At 37.0% G+C, this 20,774-nt stretch overlaps 2 protein-coding genes across 2 annotated transcripts; both read right to left on the minus strand.

Moving 5' to 3' along the window:
- Window positions 1-13,600: 13,600 nt before the first annotated feature.
- On the minus strand, window positions 13,601-15,948 carry LOC149215991 (disease resistance protein Roq1-like). Its single transcript, XM_089389793.1, has 3 exons — window positions 14,914-15,948; window positions 14,486-14,782; window positions 13,601-14,101 (listed from the first exon to the last, which is right to left on the minus strand). Exons 1-3 carry the CDS (start codon window positions 15,946-15,948, stop codon window positions 13,691-13,693), a joined length of 1,743 nt encoding a protein of 580 aa, XP_089245919.1. The 3' UTR covers window positions 13,601-13,690.
- A 99-nt stretch (window positions 15,949-16,047) lies between these two features.
- LOC149215992 (disease resistance protein RPS4B-like) lies at window positions 16,048-17,718 on the minus strand. The gene is made up of 3 exons (XM_089389794.1): window positions 17,195-17,718; window positions 16,613-17,098; window positions 16,048-16,345 (listed from the first exon to the last, which is right to left on the minus strand). Exons 1-3 carry the CDS (start codon window positions 17,716-17,718, stop codon window positions 16,048-16,050), a joined length of 1,308 nt encoding a protein of 435 aa, XP_089245920.1.
- Between the last annotated feature and the right edge of the window lie 3,056 nt (window positions 17,719-20,774).

The raw sequence follows: 20,774 nt of genomic DNA on the forward strand, positions 1-20,774 counted from the left end.
AGTGCATACAACTTCGTGCGTGAGTGCGACAGATGTTTACATAGCAAACACAACATGTACACACAAAGAGAAGACCTTGAACATCACCAAAACGAGGCCACAAGCATGACATAGCAATCAACGTGTTAAAGACGACAATTGTTCGAATAAGTGAAAAAGAAGCGCAACATGTAGAAGCAACACATAAAGTGAATTTTTGTGTTTGTGCACATGACAATGACAAGCAGTCCTGCAAACTCAACTAAGAGGTGTACTTCGAAAGATGTTCTGTACTTACCATACTTACCCTCAAGATGATCGTACATTCGACGGAATTTGCATTTCTCCTCAACTCCTTGGAAGCAATTCCAGCATGTCACTTTTTCCTGTAGTCAATGAGAGGTGGATCTGTGCAATTTAAGCAAACAATGATTGCTGCCAAAATGACACCCTGGGAGGTTCGTCTGTGCAATTTTTTCATGCAAGACCGACATGACAACTTAGACAACACTACGCAGTTTTGAGGCTCAAATCGTTGCTGTGGGACAGGGGTCCCGGGAGGATACCTCTGCGCAATTTCTGAGTGCAGTGTAGCTGGAGTGCTCTACACATTTCTGGAGAGCAGTGTTGGTTGGGGCCTCTATGGGCTACAGGGTTTCGGCAGCAAGGGAGGTTGGTGTCTCTGCGCACTGTGGGGTTTCATTAGGCAAGGGATGAAGCTTGATGGTTGTAGAAACAAAGCGTATAGTTCTAGGAAGCTAGATGAGGCTAGGTTTCTTGGGAAAATGGCTAAGTGTGATATTAGTGAAACTTGTGCAAACATTGATAGGACTCGATTGTGACCGCACACGGGCACTTCGTGACACAACGTAGACCATCCAGAATATATAGGATATACTTTTCTTGATTCAACAACCTTTGTTATGTAAGTGCGTGAGGTGAGTGTGAAACATGTCTATGTGATGACAACCACTCATACACACATAATTCCCTTGAAGTAAGACAACATTCCCTTTACATGATAAACAACAACCCCTATGCCCAAATATGACACATGCTGCATGAAGATAAGAACATAGACAACTCTTAAGATCAAGGAGGGGAGCTTGAAATCATAAGCTTTCCAATAAGTGACCAAGGACAATCGATCATAGGATCCGAGGTAGGCTCTGAAATTTGCATGCGAGACAAAATTTTGGAGGGTGGTTGTAGCCGCTACAACAGGTTGTTACAGGGCAACTTAATATGGCCTTTCTGCGAGGAATACAAGGTATTTCGCCATGGAAAATGAAGCCATAGGAAAATCATACTATGCTATGATGTTCCAAAGGAACATTGTGTAGTGTATGTTAGAAGAGAACAAAGAAGATGTATTGTCTCTACCCGCTTATTCCAATCATTCTCGATTTTGGACATTGTTAATGAAGGCTAAAGAAGATTTTGGGTTTGATTGCATATGGGCTCTCTTCCTTGTGATGAAGTTGATTTCCAGTATCCGATGACCATGTTTGGGAAAAAGGACCAACCAACACCTGCAAATTTGAATCTGGATAATCTGGATAAAATCATTGATAGCCATTCTAAAAAGGGAATGAATTGCACATATAATTATTACTGACTGATCCAATTTATCATTGTCATGCACTCCTTTTAAGATCTCCTTAAAAAGATGAAATGTGCTTGAATCTTATGGGGTTTTTGCAGCTTCTAGTTGCAAGGTAGCAAAGAAAACTCACTAAAAATCTAGCCTATTCTGACCAAAAGTCGATATTGATAGGTGTTAATTTGATATAAAAAGAATGACTAAACCTTGTATCTATATTTTGGGTTAGCATGGTTAAAGTTAATTCAAATGTTGCTAACGGTTAAGAGATTTTCTAATGGAAGTATGCATAAGGGTAAGCCAAATTAAAATTTCACAAGATATACTATTGGATATGCGATTTGACCATTACATTATATTTACATGTTCCATCGTTATACTTGCTTTTTACTTCGAATACTTTTTTTAATCAGCATTCACAAAATTCCATTTTGTGTAATAAACAGCCTTAGGGAACTTGCAGTTGGATTAATTATTTCCGTCACTAAAAAGCTAGCAGATTCAATTAATAACAACTTAGCCAAAGCCATTTTGTGTAATAAGCAGCCTTAGGGAACTTGTGGTTGGATTAATTCTTTTCGTCACTAAAAAGATAGTAGATTCAATTAATAACAAGTTAGCCAAAGGGATTTACTTCTGGCTGGATCGAATCCCCTACCCAACAAATAGAACTTCACATCGATGTATTGTTTTTTAACTCTATTGATCTTTTAGATAGACAAATTGGAGTTGGAGTAGCATTATTAAGCCCTCTGTTTTGTGTTTATCTCATTTAATTTTAATATGCATTGTCCCCATAACGATTCGAATAGTTGACAACAGTGAATTTTGTTTTTATGTTTCTTTTTTTAAATCAAAACATTCTGAAAAATAAAAATAATAACAAGATGTGTTAATAAAATTTTGTGACAATAATATTTCTAACAACTAGATAATATGTTAATACAATTTTGTAATGATTTTGTGAATATTTTGATATATTTTTAATATATTTGAGTAGTTACAATCTCAGTACATGATATTAGACTTTTTATGTATAGATATATATTTATTTCAAACTATAATTCCCTATAATTACATAATTCCCTATAATTATAAGTAAATATTTCCCAAGTAGTTATGAAGTTATGTGTGTCTCGAAACTACCTAACACGTTCTAAAATATATGAACTTGAATTCTCCCCAGGAACAAGCAATCAACACCTCCGAAATAATCAGATTTATGGTTGGCCTCCAGAATAATCGGATTTATGGTTGTGGTTCCATGGAAATGTGTAGATAATGCAATATGACAGGTCATTTTTTAACTCAATTTTGATAGATCATGTAACTCATTTTCATGTGAGAATGTAAGTGAAATTTTAATGGCAAATCATTTTAAGTTAAATTTATTTTAAATATTACTCTAATTTTATTGAAATAAATAAAAATATAATATAATTTTAATTACAATATGGTGTAGCATATTTTGAAAATAATGAAAAAAAAAAATCTCTTTACCAAATCATTTAGATTCATTTTCAATTTTATTATAATTTTTATTAAAATTAATAAATAATGTGAAAAATAAATTATAAATAAATTATTATAAGTTATTATATTATTTCAAATTCATTTATATATATATATATATATATATATATATAATCATATAAAATAAAATAAAAGACATGATTTTATATATATATATATATATTTTAAATTTCAAAATAATAATATTTTTTTAAGTATTAGTTTATATAATTAAATTTATATTAAAAATATATAATTTAATATAATAGTTAAATTATTAATATCTTATTCATATCCTTTAAAAATTTATTTGGTATAAATTAATATGATATAGGATACAAGTTATGAGTTACATATTTTTTTTTTACAATTAATATTTCTGTGTCTTCTCTCTTTTTATAATAGTATCATGGGGGCTTGAAAATATTGTCTTTTTCTCTACTTTATATATTTATTTGTGCATCAATTTAAATTTATAATAATAAACAAGGTATCAATTAATTATTTGAAATAAAGATAGAGATAAAAACTAGTGTTAATAAAAGAATGTTGTAAGAAACTATTGAAACTATCAATAGTCTTCATAGTCTCTAAAGTCCTTATAAGAAAACAACAAAATTTCCATCACTAATTTATCGGTTTTATCAAGTCTAGTTTCAAGTTCCAATTAGATTCAAGGTGGGAAGATCCTAGCCGTTATCGATGCAGTCATAGTACAATTGATGTAATTCACGAAAGGAAGGTTTATCATTCGTCACATTCTTGCATATAAGTTATATGCATCATGATAAATGGACCTATTTTCATATGAGATATATACACCCTAATAGATGGGAAAACACTTTGAATATTTGTTGCATCTGCTTTTAGTGTCAATAATAGAATAATGCATTGGAACAATGAAATATTCTTCATTGAATGAACATCACTATAATTAACAATATTGTTATTTAAATTAAATCTATTTGGGAAAATTTGGTAAAGAGTAATGTTTGTCTTCACCTGAAGAATTCCTATGTAGCTCTAATGCTCTGAGGCATGTCAACCTTGTGATCCTTTGATCTGCCATTCTTCCTTTGTAACCTTGAGTCACTGCTTGTTAGGTCGACGTCCCTCCCGTTGCATCTTCCCTTTTACTCTACTTTGCTACTTTGAATCCCCCTTTTTTTTGTTTTTTCTTTGCTTATTCCCATATTCTCCCTCCATATAGATCCTCTAGCAATCGGCCCTAGCCTTGGCTAGGTGGTTAATCATGACTAATCCGGCCTTCCCTCCTCATCTTGATCAGGAGGTCGAAGCTTTTAATTCCTTGGTTTGGAATGGACCTAAGTTTCAAAAGACTGCATCCTCTCATTTTGTGAAAAAATTGGATGAGATCCCTAAAGTCTAAATCTTAGCTCCCCAAACTAGGCTTTGAGCTCTGCAATTGGAAGATTGGGGCCTACTAGGTCAATTCATGGGCCTATGGCCCTCCCCATGAATAGTTTTCCAATGGGCCCTAAATAATTGGAAACCCTTTATAGATGGAAGAGTCACTTCTTCATTTTGTGGCAAGGCTTTCTTCACCATCTTCTTCGAGAAAAAATTAGATCGAGATCAAATATTCCACAGTGGGTTGTACTTCATGGGAGCACAAGGGTTTTATTTGGATTGATGGAGCCCCAACTTCAACCTCATTTCAATGTCCCTTCCTTTGTTTCTATGGGTGAATTTTTCCTTCCTTCCCCTTTACTGTTGGAATGATGCCACCTTCAGAACAATTGGTAACACATTGCGGAAATTTGTTGATTTTGTTGAACCCAAAGATGGACTATCCTCTTGTGCTAGGATATGCGGCAATCAATCTAAGCTTGGAAATTTGGGCACGCATTCAAGAAGTCGACTAAGATCAACTGGAATTCAGATGCAAAGTTTGTCACGACTATTGACATTTCACTAGAAATTTCCTAAAGAAACTAGAAGATCGAGAGAAGCAAAGTGATCAAGGGGACCAATGGCAAAAAGCTAAAAAGAGAAAATTCCCTCAAAAGGTAAATCCTCCTTCAACCCAGCAATGATTGGAAGCTACTCGTCTATGATTTTTTGGCCAACGACAACTCATTTGATTTCTGAAGTGGAAATGAGAATGGTTCGTCAAGAGAATTGTTACAGTGACTTGTTCGTCCTATGATTGCAGTAAGTGTTGCTAGAATTGTGAGACACTTGTTTAAGATTGTGACAGAGATAGCGAATCTGAATAGTGTCACCATGATAAACCTCACAATAAAAATGACTATCAACATAATTAATATACGACCATAGTATTAACTTTCTACTTACACACCAATAACATTTTATATATAATAAATTTGTATCTATAATATATATTATAGATATTCATATATACTATACACTCTATTATATTATTGCTATAAATTAACATAGATTTAATATATTATAGTGTGTGTATATATATATATATGTATGTTATATTTTAATATTGTATTAATTCATTCATATACTATTGTATTCAATATAATATTTTTTATATAAATTAGTTTTTTTAGTTGTAAGTTGGCCATATTATTTATGCTTTTTATATTTAATTGGTGCTTTTGAAAGAAGACTGAAAATCCTAACTACATAAACATAAAAATAAAAAGTAAATATGATACACAAACATAATAAATAAATATGATTATATTATTGTATTTAATATAATATTTTTTATATAAATTATTTTTTTAGTTTTAAATCAGCCATATTATTTATGCCTTTTATGTTTAATTAGTGCTTTTGAAACTCTAAAAATCCTAACTACATAAAAATAAAAAATAAATATGATACACAAAAGTAATAAACAAATATGATTATATTATTGTATTTAATATAATATTTTTTATATAAATTATTTTTTTAATTTTAAGTTCGCCATATTACTTATGCTTTTTATATTTAATTAGTGCTTTTGCAACTCGACTGAAAATCCTAACTACATAAACATAAAAATAAAAAGTAAATATGATACACAAATATAATAAATAAATATAATTATATCAAATATTAATTCATATGCGAATAATATTAATTATTTTATATCATTTTTAATATTATAATAGATGTTTAAAAACCAAAAAACCACTGTACAGATTTTTTTTTATAAACATTCAAATTTTAATTAAGATTCAAGTTTTAATATTTAAAAAGTATTTACAAATTTTCCAAACCTTTTTCTAACAATATTGCATGTCGACAAAAGTAAACACACAGAGATATATAAAGTAAACCCACAGAAATATATGAAGTAAACACACAGGAATATATGAATGTCATACCGCCTACAATTTACTTTCTCTCTCTTTTTTGTTTTTTAATTTATTTAGAATTCAGTTTTAAGTTTTACCATGCTTCAGTTTTAATTTTTACCATGCTTTGAGCTTTGTTCATATATTTTTTTGTTGTCGACACTACAACTATTTATCACTGTAATCATTCACTTTTCACCTTATCCACTTGTCATGTTGTTTGGGGATTCTCTAGTAATCTAACATTGGGTCTTCAAACTTTCAAACATGGATGGACTCCCTAACCGAACACGGAGGACAGCAAGGCCTCATTACATCCCCTTACAACATGCACACCTTGTGTTGGTGCTTCTCATTTATCCTAAGCGACACATAAGCGTCCCTTTAATCATTGTCAGAGCTGCTAAATGCATCACCATCTAGGTGAGTCTTTCATTGGTGCAGTTGCTCGAGTACTCCCCTACCCCACCGGATGCTTAGACAACCGTCAACTTGAAGCCATTCCAACGGCCTAACATATTCCACGCCTAGCAGATCCTGTATCTTAGGGCATCCCCAAACATGTAGCCTTTAGCTTTTGGAGGAACCTCAATGGTGGTATGCTCTCTAGCTCCTTGCAATCCATGATATTCAAACTTTCTAAAAAAATCAAATGTTTCACTGGCAGATCTCGTATCTTAGGGCATCCCTCAACATATAGGCTTTTGAGCTTTAGGATGAAGCTCAACGGTGGTATGCTCTCCATCTCCTTGCAATCCGTGACATTCAAACTCTCTAAAGAAATCAAATGTTCCACACTTGGCAGATCCTATATCTTAGGGCATCCCCGAACATCTAGGCTTTTGAGCACTAGAAGGAACTTCAATGGTAGTATACTCCCCAGCTCCTTGTAATCCGTGACATTCAAACTCTCTAAAGAAAACAAATGTTCCACACCTGGCAGATCCTGTATCTTAGGGCATCCCCGAACATGTAGGCTTTTGAGCTTTTGGAGGAACCTCAACAGTGGTATGCTCTCCAGCTCCTTGCAATCCTAGACAACCAAACTCTCTAAAGAAATCAAGTGTTCCACACCTGGCAGATCCTGTATCTTAGGGCATCCCCGAACATCTAGGCTTTTGAGCTTTAGGAGGAACCTCAACAATGGTATGCTCCCCAGCGCCTTGCAATCCGTGACATTCAAACTCTCTAAAGAAAACAAATGTTCCACTCCTGGCAGACCCTGTGTCCTAGGGCATACCTAAACATCTAGGCTTTTGAGCTTTTGGAGGAAGCTCAACGGTGGTATGCTCCCCAGCTCCTTGCAATCCATGACATCCAAACTCCGTAAAGAAATCAAATGTTCCACACTTGGCAGATCTTGTATATTAGGGGATCCATAAACTCGTAGGCTTTTGAGCTTTTGGCAGAACCTCAATGGTGGTATGCTCTCCATGCTCTCCAGCTCCTTGCAACGCGTGACATTCAAACTCTCTAAAGAAATCAAATGTTCCACACCTGGCAAATCCTGTATCTTAGGGCATCCCCAAACATCTAGGCCTTTCAGCTTTTGGAGGAACCTCAACGGTGGAATGCTCTCTAGCTCCTCGCAAGCCATGACATCCAAACTCTTTAAAGAAATCAAATGTTCCACACCTGGCAGATCCTGTATCTTAGGGCATCCCTCAACATGTAGGCTTTTGAGCTTTTGGAGGAACCTCAACGGTGGTATGCTCTCTAGCTCCTTGCAACCCATGACATTCAAACTCTCTAAAGAAATCAAATGTTCCACACTTGGCAGATCTTGTATCTTAGGGCATCCCCGAACATGTAGGCTTTTGAGCTTTTGGAGGAACCTCAACAGTGGTATGCTCTCCAGCTCCTTGCAATCCCAGACAACCAAACTCTCTAAAGAAATCAAGTGTTCCACACCTGGAAGATCCTGTATCTTAGGGCATCCCCGAACATCTAGGCTTTTGAGCTTTTGGAGGAACCTCAACGGTGGTATGCTCTCCAGCTCCTTGCAATCCCCGACAACCAAACTCTCTAAAGAAATCAAATGTTCCACACCTGGCAGATTCTGTATCTTAGGGCATCCCTCAACCTGTAGGGTTTCGAGCTTTTGGAGGAACCTCAACGGTGGTATGCTCTCCGGCTCCTTGCCATCCCAGACAACCAAACTCTCTAAAGAAATCAAATGCTCCACACCTAGCAGATCCTGTATCTTAGGGCATCCGTGAAAATGTAGGCTTTTGAGCTTTTGGAGGAACCTCAATGGTGGTATGCTCTCCAGCTCCTTGCAATTCGTGGCATTCAAGCTCTCTAAAGAAATCAAATGTTCCAAACCTTGGAGTGTTTGTATCCCACCCTTTTTTTCTGTGATGAAATGCCTCTGGTATTGCATAAAGTTCCAAGAAAGTTCCAAACCTGGGAGCCTATTAACATTCAACTCCTTCAAAGAAACCAAATGTTCCAAACCTGGGAGCGTTTGTATCTGCTGGCATTCCATGACATCTAGTGTCTCGTGCTTTGCGAGGTGCCCCAATCCTGGCATGCTCTCGAGCTTCTCGCATCCACAAACCAACAACTTCTTCAAAGAAATCAAATGTTCCAAACCCTGGAGCGATTTTATCTCACCGCAGTCATCGACAATTAGTGTCTTGACGTTTGTGAGGTGCTCCAAACTTGGTATGCTCTGCATCTGCAGACTCTGGCATCCATAAAGGTTTAGATTTCGGAGCATTGTGAGCGACCCCAACATTGGTATGCTCTCCAGGCTCCAGCATCCTGTAATATCCAACGTCTGCAAAGAAGTCAAATGTTCCAAACTTGGCATCCTTTGCAGCGCTTGGTATCCAACATCAAGTATTTGGAGCTTTTTTAGCTGGGCCAACCCTGGTATGCTGTGCAGCTCATCACATCTCCTAATGTTCAACGTCTTCAAAGAAGTAAAATTTTCCAAACCCAAGAGCAATTTTATGTAGCAACAACCACTAGCATCTAGTGTTTGGAGCTTTGTGAGTTGCCCCAACTCTGGTATGCTCTCAAGGACCTCACACTCACTAACATTCAACGTCTCCAAAGACGTGAGACGTTCCATGCTTGGCAGCTTCTGTATCTTATTGCATCCACTAACATTTAATATCTGGAGCTTTGTGAGCTTCCCCAACTTTGGTATGCTCCCAAGCACCCCACACTCACTAACATTCAACGTCTCCAAAGACGTGAGACGTTCCACGCTTGGCAGCTTTCATATCTCATTGCACTCACTAACATTTAACTTCTTCAAAGAAGTCAAATATTTCAAACCTAAGAGCCGTTGTATCTGGCACCCACCAACATCTAGTGTTTGGAGCTTTCTGAGCTGCCCCAATCATCCTATGTTTTGAAGATTCTTGCACCCACTAATACTCAACGTCTCCAAAGACGTTAGAAGTTCCACACTTGGCAGCTTTCGTATCTCATAGCATATACTAAAATTTAATATTTGAAGCTTTCTGAGTTGACCCAAGCCTCTTATGCTCTGCAGCTTCTGGCATCCACTAACATTCAACGTCTTCAAAGAGGTCAAATGTTCCAAACCTAAGAGCGATTGTATCTCATAACACCCACTAACATCTATTGTTCTGAGCTTTTTGAGTAACCCCAAACTTGGTAATCTTTGCAGCTTCTTGCATCCACTAACATTCAACTTCTTCAAAGAAGTCAAATGTTCCAAAGCTGAGAGCGTATGTATCTCTTTTCTTCCACTAACATCTATGCTCTGGAGCTTCTCGCAACCCCTAACATTAAAAGTCTCCAACGAGGTCCAATGTTTCAAGCCTGGCAACGTCTGTATCTCACTGCAGCCACTAACATCTAGTGTTTGGAGCTTTGTGAGCTACCCCAACCCTCCTATGCTCTGGAGTTTCTGGCACCGGCTAACATTAAAAGACTCTAAAAAAGTCAAATTTTCCAAACCTAGCAGCAATTTTATCTCACTGCATCCACTAACATTTAACTCTGGGAGTTTTGTGAGCTAGCCCAACCCTGGTATGCTTTGGAGCTTCTGGCATCTGCTAACCATAAACGTCTCCAAAGAATTCAAATGTTTTAAACCTGTAATGCAGAAAATTCTTGAAAAGCAGTAATATTTGTATAAATATTTTATTAAAAGATGAATTACAGAGGATGCTGATTACAAATGGGGTTCCTGGCTTATATACCGCCATGGACACCCTTTGGGGAAAGGGCATGATCTTATGATCGTGCCCTTTCGTATAATTTAATTGAAAATTAAATAATAAACCTAATCTAACTAATTTTTACATAACATTGCCTTCCTCTCGAAAGAATGCTTTGTCCTCAAAGCATACGTAACGACGAATGTTGTTGACAAAATGCTTCATCCTCCCAAGAAGCTTCTTCTTCGGGTAAGTCCTTCCACTTGATCAGATATTCCTTGATAGTACGATATCGAAGCTTTCTTTCTCTAGTAGACAAAATACCTTCTAGTTCTAAAATGACTCTTCCCTCAACATCTAGGGATGGAAGTGTTGTTTGCGTTATTTGATTGTTATCTAGTGCCCTTTTAAAGCAAGATACGTGGAAGACGTTGTGAACACGACTTGTCTCTGAAAGGCTTAAACCATACACAACTTGGCTAATCTTTTTGTTGATCTGATGCCAATTTGTTTTTTCCTTTCTGTTTTAAGGATAATTGTTTGTATGGTTGGAGCTTAACAAATACCCATTCTCCAACTTCAAACTCTCTTTCGGTTCTGTTACGGTCTGCTTGTTGCTTCATACAATTCCTTGCATTATTCAGGTTCTCTTTTAATATTTGGATGATTTTTTGGGTTTCTTCTAGTTGATCTTTAACAGCGGGTAGATTTGTCTGGACAATAGCAACCATGGCAAAGAGACTCAATATTTTCTCATTTCCTTTACCAAACATGAAGGTGATGGTAGCTGACGGTAAGAAATTTGAAAAGGTGGGGAAATGCCATAAGGTTAAATTGCAGATTCAAGACTTCAGTTTAGAGTCTCCGTTTTTCATAGTACCATTAGGAGGAGTAAATGTAGTCTTAAGTATCTAGTGGTTACGAACTTTAGGTACTTATGCCGCCAACCACCAAGTACAATTTATAAAATTCAAATGGGGAGGTCAAAAGTACAAATTACACGGATTCCAAGCACCAGAAAATCAAATTGTATCATCATCACAGATGATGAAGATGATTCGAAAGGGAGCACCCGCTTATGTAGTACAATGTCATCAGTTAGAAATGTTATCTGCAAATATGACCAGTGAAGAGTCACCAGAGATACAAGATCTAATTAGGAAACATGAAAAAGTATTTCAAGACCTACCTATGAAGATGCCACCTAATAGGGAAATTGAGCATACAATAGAAGTCAAGGCAGGATCAGACCCGGTCAACACCAAGCCATACCGATATCCACATCACCAAAAGACAGAAATCGAGAGATTAATCCAAGACCTCTTAAAGTGTGGAATCATCTTGAAAAGAAAAGTTCTTACGCTACTCCAGTGGTGTTGGTAAGGAAAAAGGATGGGTCATTCAGGCTATGTATTGACTATAGGGGATTAAAAAAAATAACAATTAAAAACAAGTTTCCAATCCCCTTTATCGACGAAATGTTGGATGAGCTACATGGCGCAAGGTATTTCTCAAAATTGGACATAAGATCATGCCTTTTCCCCAAAGGGTGTCCATGGCGGTATATAAGCCAGGAATCCATCCTCTGTAATTCATCTTTTAATAAAATATTTATACAAATATTACTGCTCTTCAAGAATTTTCCGCATTATTTGGTATCAGAGCCAAAACGAGATTGGTAACACCCACAAATTTTGCTAACCATTTGGCCCCCACGGGTCTTCCATAAAACAACAGGCGTGTGGGGCTGTGCGTATTTATCCTGGAGTGACACGCTGAGTCAACGGGAAGGCTGTGTCATACCAGTTGTCCGACTGCGTGGGCTCTGCGGGAAACGATTTAGAAAAAATCTCGTCATTTGTCTGCGTTGAACCAATGAATTCCGGCGTTCTTCATATTTGCGGAGAGTCGTACACTGAAAGTCCATCTGCGGTGATAACGCTGTAAACTCACATTTTTATTATCTACGGCATCCCTATCCAACGAGAAGGTTGAAGAGTCAACGGAACGTGACATTTCCGTTGGGACGTGACTATCCATTCATTCGTATCACATTATATGTAATTAATTTAATTATATAGAATTAAAACTATATAATAATAAAATAAAATAAAAAATATTATATATATGTGAATAATTAATTAATTAAAATAATATTTTAACTAATTAATTAAAAAAATATTATTATTAATTTAATAATATTTTTTTATTATTAAAACAAAAAAAATATTTTTTACGCTGCAAGATAAATACATGCCCCTGCAAATCCACTCAATGTCGACAATGACAATGGCGGATTTTCAAACAAAATTGTTGGATTCGGAGCATAAGATAAATAACAACCACGACGACGTCAATGAAAGATTAAATGAATTCTAGATCAAGCTTGGGGAGCAAGCTGACGAAATCAAAAATCTTCACGATACGACAAATCAAATAGAAATAAAGATGTAAAATCAACATGTCCAAACAGAAGTAAACATCAGAGATGCCTTCACAATGCTGAAAATTCTGTGTAAAAGGTCGAATTGTACACCTGAACAACTACTAAAAGAAAGTGAAGAGAATCAAGAACACATCTCATCAGATTCAACAAAGTCAACAGACTCTCATGAAAAAGTTGAATCCCCAAAAAAATCAGCGACACCCCACCAAGAAGCGAGTAACAAGCCTTTACAAACAAGCAACTCTGGGATTACCTTACCAATCAACACCCTTTTTTTGTTCAACCATTAGCAACATACTAGCGAAGGACAAAAGTCAAGATGCCTGAATTCGATGGAAACGAAAAAATAATATTGCATGGATAAATAAAGTAGAAGAATACTTTGAGATATATGACATCAATGACCATGACGAAAAGCTTCCATACTAGATAATGCGGAAAATTCTTGAAAAACAGTAATATTTGTATATATATTTTATTAAAAGATGAATTACAGAGGATGCTGATTACAAATGGGTTCATGGCACCCTTTGAGGAAAGGGCATGATCTTATGATCGTGCCCTTTCGTCTAATTTAACTTAAAATTAAATAATAAACCTAATCTAAGTAATTTTTATATAACACCGTGATAGCCATTTTATCTGGCTGCATCCACTAACATCCAGTATTTGGAGCTTGATGAACTGCCCCAACTCTGGTATGCTCTCTAGATTCTTGCATCCCCTAACATTTAACGTCTCCAAAGAAGTGAAATGTTCCAGACCAGGGAGAGAAATGTTCCAGACCAGGGAGCTCTCGTATCTCACTGCACCCTTCCAGAGATAGATACTTGAGTACAGTTAAATTCCCGAATGATTTTGGAAGCATCTGCAAGCAAGAAGCGCCTTTCAAATCGAGATATTGGAGGTTTGCTAGATCTCCGAAGGAATCGGGCAGCGACATCATTCCTGAGCACTCTGTCATCTCTAAGTATTTCAACGAGCGCAGCCGACAAAATTCTTCTGGCAAAGCTATGAATGGGAGTGGTCCAGAACATTTAACTACAATCTTTTCAAGGAGCTCCAGTTGACCTATGGACTGTGGAAACCGTGAAAGGGGAGCGCAGATATTTAGCTCCCGCAACTGGAGAGGAACCTGAGATGTTTAGATATCAACTATCAGACGATTTTCATCTACTTGAGTGGGCTTAATGGTTAAGAGCACGTGTTTCCTCCTAAGAGGTCACAGGTTCAAAACCAGAGGGGGTAGAGTATGTATGCCTTCGTAGACTTAGCAGTCAAATCGCTGCGCGGAGGTGGGTCCTTTGTCCCACAAACAAGGGGGTAAAAAAATAGACTAAATGAAGAGGTGGGTCCTTTGTCCCACAAACAAGGGGTAAAAAAATAGACTAAATGAAATGAAACGCAGGAATAACGAACACAAAAATTTACCGAACCTGAGATTCAGTTTGCCACAATTCTGTTAATTTGCTTCCCTCCACTTCCAAAACGAGATAACGAACACAAAAATTTACCGAACCTGAGATTCAGTTTGCCACAATTCTGTTAATTTGCTTCCCTCCACTTCTAAAACGAGTAATTTCTCCATGGAAATCCAGGGAGGAAGAGAAGAGTGGGTGCACTTATGCCACTTTAGCCATAAGAGATCTGCTGATCCCACCCTAGTCAATATCTTTTCTACATAACCACCTTGAGCTGCAAGAAATTTCAAATTCCTGGAACCACTAAACGTCTCACCACTCTGTTTGCAACATGGCATTTCAGTTTCATCTCCGGGGTCTCCATTCATTGTAATTCCGCGGAATTGGGCTAGTTCCTGTTCAATCATTATAAGTATAAAATACAGAGATGCATCTCTCTTACGAATAAACAAAAGATGCGTTTCTCTTAAGAATAAATAGAAATTCAAAGGTTTACAAAGGTTTGAAGGATTGCAGAAGCACTTACAGATGGCGATTTCTCAAGCAAATCATTGATCTGCTTGGTCTCCTGATGCCAAAGCCGACGTGGCGTTAATCTGTTAGCCTTATTTCTTCCATAATTTCGCAGGAATTCATTCATTTCTATTTTACTGGTCACCTGCAATAGACATCTGTTCTCTAGCTTCTCAAGTCCTTCCATGCCGAATATCCTTGTTGCGCTATCTCTGTCTTCACCTATGAAGAAGCAAGCAACATCTAAGAATATTTGCTGTTCCTCTTCATTTAGTGAACCATAACAAATGCTAAGCTTTGTGTGGATAAATAGTTTGCAGTTGTGTCGAAGTTGATTCAATTGCTCTTCCCAGCCAGATCTATCTTTTCCTCTCAGACTCTCCCCTAGCTCTTTCAACGCTTCTGGAAAACCATCGCAGGCCGTTACAAACTCAAGTAACAGAGATTCAAAAAGCGGATAATCAGAAGGGTGTCGTGGAAACGGGAGATCGAAGTCATAGGAGAGTAAAAGGTTCTGGAAATCTAGTATATTTAGTCCAGGTGGATGATAAATTGACGGGTGTGGTAGATTCGGGAGATTGAAGGCATAGGAGAACGCTTCTGGAAAACCATCGCAGGCCGTTACAAACTCAAGTGACAGAGATTCAAAAAGCGGATAATCAGAAGGGTGTCGTGGAAACGGGCGATCGAAGTCATAGGAGAGTAAAAGGTTCTGGAAATCTAGTATATTTAGTCCAGGTGGATGATAAATTGACGGGTGTGGTAGATTCGGGAGATTGAAGGCATAGGAGAGTAAAAGCTTTCGGGAGTAAATTGATGAATCTACGATGCCGAACTTATTGAGGACATCCTTGTTACGAGAGGTAACCAAAATCAAGCTCTTTGGGTGAAGGGTTGGCGTCAATGCATAAAGTTGATCCACATGATCAACATCATCTAATATTACGAGAGCCTGACACAATCGGAGATGCTGTTTGAGTATCTCCTTACCTTCTTCGACACTCTCAATTTCTTTACTAGGACTATGTTTCAAGTCTTTAATGATCATACTTTGCAAATCTTTTAGAGCATATTTTCTGGCAACATAGTTTCTCACATTAAACAAACAGGAGGATTCACTGTAATTTGATCTCTTCCACTTGAAAATTTATTTCGCCAGCGCTGTTTTCCCAATTCCGACCCCACCCAGAATTCCCACAACCTTGGCCTCTACACGATTTTCCTCTTGCTGCGATAGCACCGCCTTCTCGAAATCTTCTAATTTTTCCGGCAGCCCAATATAAAAGTCTTCCACGGGGACGGCTTCGGACCGTTTTGAAACATCGTTTACAACACTTTTCACCGCTCTTTGCACTTCAGAGCTTATCATGCGTTCTGATGGTTTTGGAATATATTTCAACACCCTTTCGACAATCTTATCCATAAGCTCCTCCTTGAGCTCCTCCCTGAATATTCCGTTAGAAAAGAGTAAAACCAATTTAATAAGCAGTGAGAAATACCTACTCTAATGACATGTATTCCAACAAATTGAAAACAGCACTTCAGGGATGGGAAAGGTCTGAGCTTATATCCATTGCAGATTCAGTTAACGGGTTTGGAGTAAAGTAAACTACACATATTGGATGAATAGCAAAATTAATAATTAAGTATTAGATACCTGGAATTTGCAATGACACAAGGATGCTCTTGGAAAAGATGACAAGAATTCTTACCCGGCCAGCATGAATTCATCTGATTTTGGGACAAAGGCAAGAGCGTCTCTCCATTTCTCAATAGTCCTTGTGTCCTGTCGCTGTCTCTCTCGGTGGTGGGAGTACAGGGTTTCAATGTAAATTCCATCCAGATCGGAAGGTTCCACTTCATAGAAAACGGGTAAAATGGTACCCGTGGCCTTTGTGATGAGGAAGAGTTCATCCATGCACCAAGAAGATTCCGGAAATCTGGGAGAAAATATAACGATATTGACAGACGCGAATTGAATAGACACCTCTATTTGAGTTTCAATCTTGAGTGCCCCCACCAATTCTGACGTGTCCAGAAATACTCGTAATCCGTGGGAAACAAGGCGATCGTAGAGAGGCTGGGCGAATTTCTCCTTCGTGTCTGGCCCCCGATGACTCAAGAAAACATGGTAAGGGCGAGGAGGACAGCTTTTGAAGACGCTGTCCACGACTTTACCCAAGAGCACCTCCTCACCCCTAAATATTCAAGCAGAGTGAAATAAGCAGTGAGAAACGCTTTTATGTATTATGTTAGAATGGTGAGAAACCTCGGCCAATCGATCAAATTGAAACCCGTTGCTCTCCTCCAGCTGGAAACCACTTATATTGGAAACATAGCACAGAGCGTCTCTCCAAGCCTCAATAATTTGCGAGTCATATCGTCCTTTCTCCTCATGGGCACGCAGCGATTGAGCATATGGTCCCTTGTGATCTTTTCTCGTAAACCTGAGATGAAAAGGTTCGACTTTATAAAAAACGGGGAGAATAGGCGCCTCCGACTTTGTCATCTTGACGAGCGTATCCATGGACCATTTACAGGTAGCATAGTTTGGAGAAAATATGGCGATCTGGAGAGCGGCTAGTGAAATGGCAGCTTCCACGCGAGGAGTAACCTCCTTATCAATCCCGTCCAGAAAAACGTACAATCCACAGGAAACAAGACGCTTGCAGAGTTCCATGGCGAAGTCTCTGGTTTCATCCTCAGAATGGTTAACAAATATGTCAAAATGGACATAAGGAGGAGTCGACGCAGAGCCAGAGGCAGTGGAGGAGGAAGCAATGTCATCGTGATGATGGGTGGCTGTTATTTCTGCCATAGAAATTGGAAAGAATAGATGGATGGACTAAAATTTGAAATGATATGCGCAGGCGTGTAGTTAGATAGGTGGAGGAATGTGTTGTAGAATAATAATGCAGATATCTCTGGCGAAAACGATGAAAGCTGTTCGATGTGTTGTAGGCGACTGTATTAATATGGGGCAGCCCTTATCTCGATTGCGGATTCACTTAACATTCTTACGTGTGTATTTGGACCCAGTTTTCCGTCTCTATGTTGATATTCATTATCGGAATTATTTATTTCGGAAAACCTTTGCAACCAGAAACTTGTGTTATTCATGCAATGAAATAACCAACTCCATATTCAATGTTTGGACAAAAAGGAAATAATAATGCAGTGAACATGTAGTAGAAAGCAACATCAAGAGAAAGCACCAATAATAAAAAATGCTAAGGGCAAAAATAGGAGGCCTAGCTCAAAAATGGATTAGGAGAAGCCTAGCTCAAAAATGGATTAGGAGAAGAGTTAGTAGGTGATCTGTCCCCAGCGAAGAAGAGAGTCTGAGATGAATTCTTGGAAGTGGATCGAGCCCAGCGAGGTAGAACATTCGCTTTTGGACAAAATTTCAGCGTCCTTATTGTGCTCATGAAAGATTTGAGAGAAGGGAATATAAATGAATGATTGCGATAGACTTCTATCTGTTGTTGCCAGGAGAGAAGATTCAAATTCTAGAGTTTACATCGGTTGTTGGCCTAATCGATAATAACTTTAGATTCCCCAAATATGGAAATGCTTGTCAATCCAATCCAAGAAGAACAATAGGGAGTGCCCCATAGGGCCAAAGGCTTGGCCCTAGTATTCGAAACATTTCCACCAAACCAAAGGAATCTAAAGAGGTGATGAGATTCCATATAAATGATCATTATACAACCACATGACCCAAAGGAATTGGCTGCATCAAAGAAGCCAGCTCGAAAGGAAGACCAAAGATCAAAGGAGGAGCGAGAGGGGTGAGGAGAAGGGAAGGTCTCAGGAGAAAATTCTTTAAAGAGGGCCACGACCGAAGGGTTGGTTCTGTAGACAGAAGACTGGGAGGAATCAAATATCAATGCATTAGGTGCTCTCGAGACTCCCCATAAGAGAAAAAAATGGAAGGGTCGTGAGGGATTTATGCACAACAAACCAATGATGGAGGTAGTTAGGGATGTGATCCCATATTGGGAAAACTAAGGATTCCAGGAGATTGAGGAATTCAAATATATAATTGTAAAATATAAAGATGCAACTGATTTAATTCAAATTTTTCTGTGTTCCCTTTAATATATAGAAAATTGTCCAGAGTTGAAAATCCATCCCACTAGAGTGTGTTAAAGCCATAGGGAACCATATATTTCTTCGCCATTTTTTAATAGTTGATCCTATTCCAATTTTATTATAGGTGGTTGTATTTGTATAAAAGGGCAACCCTTATCTCGATTGAGGGTTCTCTGAACCTACATACATTGATGCTCGGGCCCACTGTTTTTGTCACTCTTTGAATAGACGGACGTTGGAGTTATTACAAGAATTGTTGATTGTTAGAAAACTTTTACAACAGATAACTTATTCTATACCCAGTAGATTGTGACATTTAATATTTCTCCTTTGTCCTTGCTCCATTTAATGCAGAGCTCAAGACATGGGATTTGGACTATCTGTGGGTCCTATGCTAACAAATAAATTGAGGATGGAGCAAGTTAGGTTTGAGAAAGTTATTTATGAAGTGTTAATAGAGTGGAAACATTATTACCATGTAAAAACATGGTTTATGTTTTTATAAAATGGGAATTTCAGTGTATATGATACTGTTTATTTAGAAAAATAACCATATATATATATATATATATAAAGAAGTTATAAGTTGGCGAGTATGAAAATATTGATTTCCATTATGTGATTAAGATGTTGTAAAATTCATGACAATGACTTTAAATATTTTCATTATAAATATTGACTTATTAAAAAAAATTGAAAAAATTTGTTTAAAAAATCATATATATTATGTAATTATTTCTAGTTAATAATTAAATTATATGTTTTTAATTTCTTGAAAGTTTAGGATTTAAAAATTAGTAAAATTTGTTATAAATTAGTGATAACTATTATTAAAGTAATAATCTAGAGATAAATTAAAAGTAATAAAATTTAAAAAAATAAAATATTAATTATACAGTGTTTGAATTATTATATATAAAAATAAAAATAAAAATTGATGGTATTATTATAATAGTGTTAAGAGGAGTGAAATGATAATTTGGATGTATAATGATGATTAGTATGATGATTAATGCCCACTAAGGCTTATATAGTCTATCAGACCTTAATAAGGTAATATATTAAACATGATTCTTTAACATCTTATTTACATGGGCAAAAATAAGTGGGAGAAGGTTTCCAAATCACCATTTTTTTATGACTTAAAATGCTAAGAAGGTTGTTGAAGGACAATAGCTCTAGTGGTAGCTAGAGGGTTTAATTCCCCCTCCACATGAGTTCTAGTATTTGAAGACATGTTAGACTGTATGGAAAATTTTGAACAAGTTGAATGCCTGACTATTAATTCCTATAAGTTTGAATGGGATTGAATGTGAGGATAAGGTGGAAAATCTAAGAGAAAGTGCTTTATGTGATTATAAGATGGACAATCTAGGAGAAGGTGAATTTTAATATAAGATAGATAGTCCAAGAGAGAGTTTTTTAGTGTGAGTACAAGATTTAACCCTCCTAGGCTTGGTGGAAAACTCTTTCATGTGAATATAAGATGGAAAATCTAAGAGAAAATGTTTTTTATCTTCAACCCTCCTATTATTGGTGACAAAATCTTTCATCCCAAGGTGTTTTGAGAATTCACCAATGCCTGCATAAGTGACAAACTCTTTCATCCCACGGTGTTTTGAGAATTCACCAATGCCTAATTTCACTATGAAGCTCATTAGAATTGGTTCTAATATTGGAAATGTTCATTTTCATCTTAACACTAGTTAAGACAGAGAGATAATTTTGGTTTTCCAGATTGGGGTTGATCACCTCCTTATAATATTGCACTTTCCTTTT

This window comes from Pinus tabuliformis, chromosome 1_1, assembly GCF_031772625.1.
Source record: "Pinus tabuliformis cultivar Carrire ecotype Pingquan chromosome 1_1, CPIR1, whole genome shotgun sequence".
NCBI lineage: Eukaryota > Viridiplantae > Streptophyta > Pinopsida > Pinales > Pinaceae > Pinus > Pinus tabuliformis.

Bases quoted from the DNA above. Each gene is read 5' to 3' on its own strand.
- LOC149215991 (XM_089389793.1), bottom strand. From the start codon at position 15,948: ATGATCATTAAAGACTTGAAACATAGTCCTAGTAAAGAAATTGAGAGT. The intron at 14,783-14,913 runs GTAAGTGCTTCT...ATGATTGAACAG, and splicing joins TGCTTGAGAAATCGCCATCT to GAACTAGCCCAATTCCGCGG. The intron at 14,102-14,485 runs GTTCGGTAAATT...TAAACATCTCAG, and splicing joins TGTGGCAAACTGAATCTCAG to GTTCCTCTCCAGTTGCGGGA.
- LOC149215992 (XM_089389794.1), bottom strand. From the start codon at position 17,718: ATGGCAGAAATAACAGCCACCCATCATCACGATGACATTGCTTCCTCC. The intron at 17,099-17,194 runs GTTTCAATTTGA...TTGAATATTTAG, and splicing joins CAGCTGGAGGAGAGCAACGG to GGGTGAGGAGGTGCTCTTGG. The intron at 16,346-16,612 runs GTAAGAATTCTT...CGGAATATTCAG, and splicing joins GATGAATTCATGCTGGCCGG to GGAGGAGCTCAAGGAGGAGC.